Genomic DNA, 10,445 nt, shown 5'->3' on the forward strand with positions numbered 1-10,445 from the left:
AGAAATAAAGTGACTAATCAAAGAACATAAGATCATAAACTCAGGGTCTAAGAAAATCTAGCTGTGGGCACGTAGGAATTTAAATAAAAACCGAACGAGCAATCCGCAGCATGTTCACTGACTCCAGATGCATTCTTTTTTTTTTTTTTTTGGCTAGGCAATGGGGTTAAGTGACTTGTCCAGGTCACACAGCTAGAAAGTGTTATATGTCTGAGGCCGGATTTGAACTCAAGTCCTCCTGAATCCAGCAGATTCATTCTTTATAATGGCTTTTTAGTTGTGGAAAAGTTAATGAAAATTTAGTGGGCAAGAATGTTTTTGGAAATTGAACAGAACAAGTTATCTAAATAATTTCTCCAATCAGAATCACATAAATTAAAGGAAGAGGACAGATGCTATCTTATGTTCTTTGACAGTACAACCATGGATTGTGTGATGGAATGGAGAAAGTGGTGGCTCTGGAGTCCAGGGAGCTGGGTTCTAAATCTGACTCTGCCCCTTACTTTCTGGGTGATCTTAGGCAAATTACATGACCGCTGTGGGCACCAGTGTCCTCAACACCAAACTAAGAGGGTTGGTCTAGACGAGCTTGAAGGGTCCTTTCCATCTGTAAATCTATGATCCTTTGGTCTTAAGGGACTTCTTTTGTACGAGACTAGAAGAAAAGCTACCATCCTTCCTGATGCATGTAGTTGTTACATGACAGATAAAAAGGTTTGCAAATAATTAGGATGTGTACTTTCAGAGAAAAATCCAATTTATTAAAAGAATCATTTATATTAAGACAAAGATGCCACTGATTCTAATGGAGTCATTGTACAATGTAAACAGTTGCCCGTTTCATTTACAGTTTGGTACAGATACATTCCATGGCCAAGATTTGTCTTTAGTTTTAGGGACACTGAAGAAATGCCATATCTATAAAAACTGTTGGGATGTCTTCTATAGTAGAGGAATCGCCTTGCCAAGCCAGGATGGGTAGAAGTATAAATTTTCTTCCTTCTATCCCCCTCTCTCAACCTAGGCAAACAATCACTGGATAATGGATGATGATCTAATATCCCTGCCCAATAATTTTAGCACCTGTAGTGGCTAATGGACTGGCTGGGAACCAAATAACAGAATGCAAAGGAACAGAGATACCTAGCCAAAATATTTCTGTCGTTCTCATCTATATGGTCTACGTGGGGGATATATGGTAAAGTGAAACAGTATTAATATTAATCGGAGAAGCATAATCAAGAACTATCATAGAAGACGACATTCACATGTAATTGAAATTATTTCAGAAAATGAAAGATCAATCTTGGAAACTGTGCAAAAGAATAAAAAAAATTTAGGAAAATCAACCTTCCAAGGTTGACAATCAACCTGTATCATGGTTGCAACAAATAACATTTTCACATCAAAATCTTTAAGAGTGAATAAAAAGGGCCAAGTAGGAAAGTTTGAAACTCTTGATTAAATTTTCTGAGAATATTCCACACTGAAAATAAAACCATGTCTAGACAAACATCAGAGGAAACACGGGACAGTAATATTAAGGATGTTTTTCCTAAAGTTACACATTTCTAATACCTTGTACCACAAGGAAACAAATGCTGCTAATAAAGAGAATGACAAACAGTGAAAACTAAGAGAGAAAAGCAAGGAATTTATAATAAGAACATATGATGACACAATATATAGAGGGCATTTTTCTCTTAAATTTCATTAAACATTTTTAAGAAAATACAGCAGGCTCCCAGACACATACTCACATTAATTTCCTGATGGGTCCCAGAATTTTGGCCAAAACAAACATCTACTCTTCCTGAAAGTATAAAGGATCTCAACCATCCATGTAGAACAGTATGCCAACTTTTGAAAACAATCACCTTGCCATAGAAGATTTCTTAAACAGTTAAGATAACAGAATCGCAATCTGTGATTTTACGAAACCCAAAGATAATCCACACTATACCATAATATACCTTTAAACCTAGGGAAGAACCAAAATGGATTGTGTTCTTTTGATAGCCAATAGAAAGCAAATGAAAGAAATGACAGATAACTAAGAGAAAAATCAAAAGGTTTTTCAACCAAATGTTACAAAAACCCTACACACGGTCATTAACTCACCTGAAAATTTGCTAACCAATATACAGACGTATAAAGAAACACAGGATGCCACAAAGGTGGCACTCTAGTTATCTTGGAACTACTTTCCAACCCCAAACCCTAGGACACATAAGTTATATAGATAGTTGAATATTTTTATTTAAACCTATACTCTTGTTTTAGGATTGTAATGAACTAAAGAAATTACAGATGACTTGCCATGAACACACATATACTACAGTTACTAAGTGCAAAGGTAGTAGTAAAGTGGTAAAGAAGGCATCAGAGCAAATACTCATCTTTTTTCAATGTGATTTCAATTACCCTTTTCAAGAGCAAATTCAGGCCAGAAATGGGAAATACACATTTTGTACTATAAGTGATAAACTGACAAAATCTTGAAATCATTTCCATAGTATCAGTCAATGTCATAATAATAAAATAGCAGTTTCTTCTAGGGAGACCTTGCATGTTCTCACATATGCAAGAAAATGGAAATGTTCTCCCAATGCGCCATTGAAGAGTAAATAACTTAGAGCAGTTTTGCCAACTATGATCTTCTCCGTGAAACCTTATAAAGCAAACCCCTTACATTCATCATCTCTTTTAATGGAACACTTTGAACTTCTTTATCCAGCTAAGAAGCTAAGACAATGTTTCCTAAGCGCTGAGCATTATGTTCCTTCATTTTCTGCATTTGTGTCTTTGTTCTCACTTTCTTCCACCTCGTTTACATTTTCTCGTCTCGTTTGGGGTCTCTGTTCTCCTCCTTCATCTTCCTCCTCCGTCTCACTATCTTCAAAAGTCTGTTCCTCCATGCTGGTAAACGTGAGAGATCTTGCAGCCACTTGTGCGGCCAGACCAGAAGTGATGCTGAAATCCGGGGCTGGGTGAAGGTGCGCCAGCCTCTCCCGAATGGAGGTCTGCACAGAGTCACTGAGTGCTGGCTGCAGACTCTCCATGCCGCCCTCCAGGATCTGCTCAGACCCGCCTTCACTCTCACACTGGTAACATGTTCTCTCTTCAACCTCTGCCAGCAAGCGTTCCTTCACAGTACTGTCTTTATTCTGACAGTCCGAAGGACCATCACATAAGTACTCAGTCCTACTTATTTCACTGTCATTTGGGGCAGCACTTAGTTCACTATTTCCCTCTTCAGGGTCACTTTCACTTTTATGACCATCCTTTTCCTTATTTGAATTCACAGATGATTCTGAATTATTTTTGGATTCCATTGGTTCTACAGGAGACAAGGGTTTCATCACAGCTTAAAAGAAAAAAAAAGAAAAATAACTAAGGCAATCTCTTAATGAGGGATTGGGTATACTAAATGTAAGATCTGAAGAGGAATTATAACAAACTTCTCTTAAACAACAAAAAATCCAAGTTAAGCAAAATCAGAAATATTTGGTGAAATGGTGAAAATTATAAAGCCAGAAACCTTTATAAGCAACATATAGAAAAAGAAATGAATTAAGCAGATGACTTGGATTTTAGAGAGATTAGAGACATGATGTTGTTCAATTCTGAAAATATCTGAAACTATATTCTCTTTTTTAAAAAAAATAGCATGGCTTTTCCCAATTATATATCAGAAATAGGCCTGATATGATAATTTGGAAAACACTAATCTCTCAAATTAACATATATTTTGTACATTAAAACACAGCGTGGTAAAGATGCAAACAGATAAGCCAGTGAGTGACCTAACAAATCCTTGGTGAAAACAAAGCGTGTCTATGCATAGCACTAAATCCTACCCTGCTCATTCTAAACCAATGAAAAACAGAAATATTAATGAAATAAAATCTGCAATCAAGATCAGCCACTGTACAAAGCACAATGCATAGATATAATGGATATCCATACGGCAGGAGAAGTTGTCCTTGCAAGGGAAATGGAGTTTTTTTAGCCCCTCTCGATGTTAGTAGGTAGTGGGTCCCATTGCCAGCAACAGGGAGCTTGCCAGGCAGTCTCTCCTCCCAGCAGGAGGGGGTTAGTACAATACGATCTAATGGAGCATGGCTGAAGACAAAAACAATGTGCTTCTTGAAGAACTGGAGTCTATTAACTTTTTTTTTTGTGCAAAGCAAGTGTCCATTTCCAAAAAACATCCCTAAGCTGCAGTCGTTTCACTAGAGCAGCAGCAACATAGACAAAAATGGCAACAGCAGGCTCCCGGCTGGAATTTCCCTTTCTAATTCCATTCGGACTTTACCCCTGTAAGCAGAGATGAAAATAACTCTGGAAGATGCGCAGAAATTTTTCATGGGAAAGCAGTTTATGGTACTAGCAGGTTTTTTTCCCCCCTATTTCCATTACTCTTTGTTTCCATATGCTAAACAAAAGAATGTTATACTTCCAATGCAAATAAACATCAATAGCACATGCTTAAAAATGACAATTTTATTGCTATGTCTTTTACTATTATGGCAGCAAACTAGTACAAGCTAAAAAAAGTTCCAAAATGCCCATGAAAAAGCTGATGTAAGGTGATGTATTAAGCTATTTTTAGACTTCACGGAGGTTTTCATGGTGCACCTGAATTAGTGATTTCAATACTGGAGCATTTTGTTAGGCTACCGAACTGTTAACTGTGACTTTTTACATCATATGAATTTGAGGGGTAAGGAAGGTGAGGGGGCAGGGCAGAACCGCAGCTTGCCTTCCGAGGACCTTGCTTTCGAGATTACAGAGAAGATGAAAGAGCTCTGACAGTATCATTCTCCACCTCAGTCTCTCCCTTCTTCCTTCCTCCTGGTCAAGGCGAACCTTCCCACCTGAACTGTGACCCTCCCTAGAGCTTTCTAGGACCTCACTTCACCAATCATTCCTCCATCCTTAACCTCTCTCTGTGGGATCTTTTATTTACTAAATGTTCAAGTTGTGTCTCCAAAAAACCTCTCCTGCTAATCCTGCCAGCTACCCCCTTAAATTACTGTCCTCCCCACTCGAATCTCTTGAAAAAGTATAAGCAGTGAGCACAGAACATTTCTGCTGTATTCATTTATTCTTTAAACCCGGCTTCCATCTGCCACCTCTAAAATGAATCTATCTGCTTTCTTGAAAGTCACCAATCATCATCTTAGGGACGAATCCAGTGGTCCTCAACATGTGGTCTGCTGACCCCTGGATGTAGTTCTGTAAGATTAAAACTATTTATTTACTTTTTTACTAAGCTTTGAAATAATTTTTCAAAGAATTAATTTTAATACTGAGGCATTTTAATTTTGTATGTAGTCAATATTGATAGAAATAATTCACATAAACCAAAGCTCTTTGGGACATTCTCAAAAATTTTTGAGAGCATAAAGGGATCCCAAGGCCAAAAAGTATGAGAACTGCTAGACCAACCCCATAGCTTTTCGCAGACTTTGTTCCCCTTTCATGCTCTGCACTATCACTGAGGCCCAACCTTCTTTGCGAAATTCCCCTCTTCTCTGTGATGGTAAGTATTTCTGGTACTTCTCCTCTTCACCCCTCACTGTAGGTGCTCTTACACGTTCAACGCTCGGTGCTCTGCCCTTCTCTCTCCAAACTCTCTCATGGCTTCACTTCTCCCTCCAGTACAGATTATTCCACAACTCTAGCTCCAGCCTGAACCTCACTACATGTTTGAAGGTTTGCTGGACAACTCCACTTGGACGTCCCACTGGTGCTTCAGTCTCAACTTACCCAAAACTGAACTGCATCATATTTCTGCAAAACCTGCTTCCCCTCCTAAAAGGAGGAGGGCTTTTTGCTATTAGTACCCAAATTCTCTGGGTCACAAGACTTGAATCTTTGAAGTTTATCAGCCTGTAAATTTGTTTTTTAGATATCTCAAGACCTAGTAAAGTGCCTTCTACATCAGACAACGTCCACTGAATTAAGTGATCTGGCATCTCTGATGCCTCCAACTCCCTGGCAACGTTCTTCCTCGCTGGTCTCAAAGCCAACCCCTTCTTCAAGCCTCCTCACTGTGCACCTGAATTACGACTCTAGTCTCATTAATCTTCCTCCTTTTGGGGTCTCCTAATTCTGATCAGAGTCACATGTCTCTGCCAGAGTAATCACAGCTCTACCTATGCTGTTCTCAGGCTCAAAAATGTTCAACGGTTTCCCACTACCCAAAGATCAAGCCCAACAAGGTTTTCCCAAACATGGCCCTACCACCTCTATGCAGCCTTCTCTGCTGAGGTTCTCCCACACTTCTGCCAAACCGGGCTACTCACTGCTCCCCAAAGTGCTCCAAATGGACTCTCTGCTGTGCTTTTTGCTCCCATCTTCCCTCCAAATGGCCAGGGAAGAAGAGTGCCCCCCAAGACTTCCATTTTCCCTCGGAAGGCCCATCTTAAAAGTTATTCATTTACAGAGCTTTCCACCAGGAGATGTAATAAGCACTTTGTGTCTCTCTCATCTCCTTTAGGCCTTCAGCCTCATGATACAGTCATCTGTGTACTTGTCTCTTCCCCTCCATGGAGTCTGAAGGCAGGAACAATGGGTCTTACTCACCTAAAGCACCTAGCACAGTGCTTTAGCCTTAGATGCTTGGCAAATACGTGAACTGAATCACAAAGGTGACAATCTGTATTAAAAAGGTGACTAGATTTGGATTCTGAGGATGTGGTTTTGGTGAAGTCACATGACCTTTCTAGCGGCCAGAGAGGAGCTATGCTAGAGGGGAGCCAGAGGATCTGGGGTTTCTTTCCAGTTCTACAGTTTCTGATGCTAGGAATTATGGAGGAGAACCAGGGAAGAACTGAAGATTCTGGAGTGGGGGCATGATATGGTAGACAAGCCATTGAAGGAAGGGAAGTCTGGTGGGGCTGAGGAGGAATCCAGGCACAAGTTAATTAGGACCTGGTCTGGGCAGAGAGAGGAACAGGAAGCCATGATACAAGAGGCACTTCAGAGGGAAAACTCATGGGTTTTGGTGACTGTGGATGGAAAATGAAGGAGGCAGGAAGGAGGAAAAGATTATGGCATCCCAGAATCAGATGACTCCCAAGGTTTTGAGCCTGGGAAATTGGAAAATGGTAGTGTTATTGGTGGACGCAAAAAATTCAGAAGGGGGACTTTAGTGGACTTTCCATTCAGTATGGGGAATCTCCACGGCTCAGAAAAAGGTAAAAAAGGTGATAGTTTTCACACTCTCCCCAGACATTCTAAAGTGGCAGGGAAGAAGCATTTCTGCCTCTCCAAACGCTCACAGGAAAATCTCAACTGCAGACAGGATACTCTGATCTGCTATGAGGCTACACGAATAAATTTCTTCAGAGTTTTGGTTGAGGAAGAAAAAATGATAGTTAAGTCAATTCTCTTGCAGCACCAGCATGCAAATGAGGGTGTGAGGGTGGCATGAGTGGAGTCCTCTGACTGTGGGCTGCTGTCATTGATCACATGTGACTTCACAGATCTCATAACTGGTTTAAGACCATGCATCTAATACTACAGACAATTACCTTAACACACAGAAGTTACATAGGATTCAAGACCTCATACTCATGTCTAGACCTGAAAATTAAGTTATAGCATTTAAAAATCTACAATTCAATGCCTGATACATCAACAAAATCACTTCTTAAGAATGAGAGTAATTAGTGAAAACATGTCAACTTGGATTACATCTATTACCATACAATTACTTTTTTTTTATTGGTCATTATAATAGAGCTTATGTATATACTTACTGTTAGATCACCATAAGAGACTATGGCTAAGAGAAGGTGGCATAGGAAAAAAATGTTTGACAAAGTTAAATAACTTTTAAAATCGAAAGCTTACCATGATCACTAAACAGAAGCTGCTTCCATTTTTGCCTCTCTGATTCCGAGGCTTTAAATCCTAACACTGATTTTAATTCCTGTAATACTCTCTTAGATTCTTCCCGCTCCCGTTTCTGCCTCTCTCTGTCTTCTTGAGACAAATAATAAAAGTCATCCCTTCTGAAATCACTGTCCACGTCTGTATCATCCACATAAGCTTCCAATTCCTGCAAATACACACAAATGCACTTTACACCACGAATGCAATCCTTATACTGCAAGTAAGCATTTTTTTGTACTCACTTTAGGCTCACTTAACTTCAATTTTGTGTTTTAAAAAGATGGCTATCTAAGCATACATCCCCACAACAAATGAGGGCTTGTTCTGTAGTTCTGATCATTAAGGAACAATTTGGAGAATAATATTCAGCAGGACAGGGTCACAGACTTTCTCCTGGAATACTTAACAAGCAAGAGTCTTGCCTTTTATTATTATTATCCTTTTATGAAGGGGATTTGTTCTGTGAGGTTTGGATTCAGTCAGAGGGCTGCACTTGGGGAACTGGAGGCCACACGTGGCTTCGAGACTGCAGGATCCCCGCCCCTGGCCAAGACCAAACAGAACAAAGAGTTGTGGGAGCCCTTAACGGCATTCCCTGTAATCCTCAGTTCTGACGCCAGCCTACCTAGAGGCTTGCTGAAGGTCACCCAAACTAAATGGATAATCACCAAGCGGCATGACAAGAGCTGGAAAGCACGTGGGGTACTGGTTACCTTTGGGAACTTGCCAGCTTTGTTCCCCTTAACTCATCTGCAAAGCTTTAGAGATGCATTAGGAGGAAACAAAAGTGAATGCCAAATTACATTCACGAAAAAAATTAAATCACCTATTTCACACTTAACATTAACTGCAACTATAGATAAAACTTCATCTAACAATGTTCCACTATTTTTGAGGGCTTCTTTGAAAATGGTTTTCAAAAAGAAAGATCTGTTGAACTGAGGACTCACCTTCAAAATCCTAACAGTTCATTATACTGGTACAGTAAACTCAGCGTCTCTGTGGGACTTCTGGAGCTCCCCAGCAGAGGAGCTGAGCCTGGCTCGTGTTGCTACGGCACCCCTGCCGTGGCCGCTGAGCTCGTAGGTGACAGACACAGGATCCATGCCCAGGGGGTCCCGTTTCCAAAGTCTGTGCTTGCCCAGGACATCCCAGTGCCTCTCTGGGGTAACACCACTGTCTTAACAGCTGTGCTGGGGCAGAAATGGATTCTGGCTGTCTCCACTCAGGCTCTTAATGAGCATGGATGTCTTCGTTTCTTACCTGCTCTTCAGGTACTGGGTCCTTGTCCTCGATATGTAGTGCAGGCTGTGGCAAAGGTGCTGTGGCACAGCGTGGGGTTTCACATGCTACTTCAGGTTTGCCTTTAGAAGGGCAAATGAGGAAAAGAAATAGGTCATTTGGAATCTGGGGTACCACTGATGACAAACAGTCTTGGATCAATTCCATGGATCAAAATACACCTTCTCAAAAAGACCAAGGCTACAGAAACTGTCAACCACATGGTATGCATGTGTATGGGAGCTTTCCCCTCTTTCACATTTGCTGGAGTACCTGCAGGCTCAAACATTCAACACTGTTTAGAACAATCATGGGCATAACATTTTAAAATATTTACTCCTACTGGACCAAAGTGCTAGAAAAAAGGATTCTGCTTCATATCCCTTCCCACAGGCCAAAGCTCCCTTTCTCCAATAATTGTGATGGACAGGTGATTTCAGGAGCGCTCTCTCTACTAAATGCAAACCAGCAACCCTCTTGTGCAATTCTGGGCCATAAGTTAATATATCTGAAAAGTGCTTAGCACAGTGTCAGGTACATAGTAGGTGCTTAATAAATGCATATTCCCTTTCCCTCCCTTATTTCCATTGTATCAAAAGATATAGCCAACCTGCTGGAAAACATCTGGTCCTTTATCCAGAGAGTGAATAGCTTTACTGATTAATATCTTCCAAATAGCAACAAGGTATGCTTGCGTTGACCAAACTAGCTTAATTAATCCTTAATGTAGGATCTAGCGCCTTATAAGAGGGTAGTTTCAAAAATGTTTGTTACTATATATCATTGGTAATTACAAATGCGTTTCACAGAAAAGGTGACAAATTCCCAACTGTCTACTGTGCTCTCACAAGAGTTAGGAAGCAGATTGGGTAAGACATGTTAGGAAATATTCAAGATCATCTTGTTTACCTGGAGTGCAGAATAACTGATCCAAAGAAACAGCCAATGCTAAGAGGTTCACTTCGTCTCAAGTTTACTTTTCTATGCTCCATCTTCAAAGTTTATGGATTGAGCTACGATTATTTGAGCTTTCTTAAAGACATAACAAAGATAGGGGCATCTAGGTGGCGCAGTGCATAAAGCTCTGGCCTTGGAGTCAGGAGGACCTGAGTTCAAATATGACCTCACACACATGACACTTACTAGCTGTGTGACCCTGAGCAAGTCACTTAACCCTGACTGCCTCACCAAAAAAAAAATACACACATAACACACACACACACACACACACACACACACACACACACACACACACA

The 10,445-nt window shown here is 40.4% G+C and overlaps 1 protein-coding gene across 2 annotated transcripts in view; it reads right to left on the reverse strand.

Annotated features, from left to right (window-relative positions):
- Positions 1 to 739: 739 nt before the first annotated feature.
- Positions 740 to 10,445, reverse strand: part of VEZT (vezatin, adherens junctions transmembrane protein) — an 88,706-nt gene continuing 79,000 nt past the window's right edge. For both annotated transcript variants that reach the window (XM_027855823.1, XM_027855822.1), the window contains exons 10-12: positions 9,172 to 9,272; positions 7,867 to 8,074; positions 740 to 3,367 (exon numbers count right to left, since the gene is read on the reverse strand). In XM_027855823.1, the coding sequence (XP_027711624.1) occupies positions 2,775 to 3,367; positions 7,867 to 8,074; positions 9,172 to 9,272 (902 nt within the window). In that variant the 3' untranslated portion in view covers positions 740 to 2,774. The remainder of the gene's footprint in view (positions 3,368 to 7,866; positions 8,075 to 9,171; positions 9,273 to 10,445) is intronic.

This window comes from Vombatus ursinus, unplaced genomic scaffold (assembly GCF_900497805.2).
Source record: "Vombatus ursinus unplaced genomic scaffold, bare-nosed wombat genome assembly UNPS02011334.1, whole genome shotgun sequence".
Lineage (NCBI taxonomy): Eukaryota > Metazoa > Chordata > Mammalia > Diprotodontia > Vombatidae > Vombatus > Vombatus ursinus.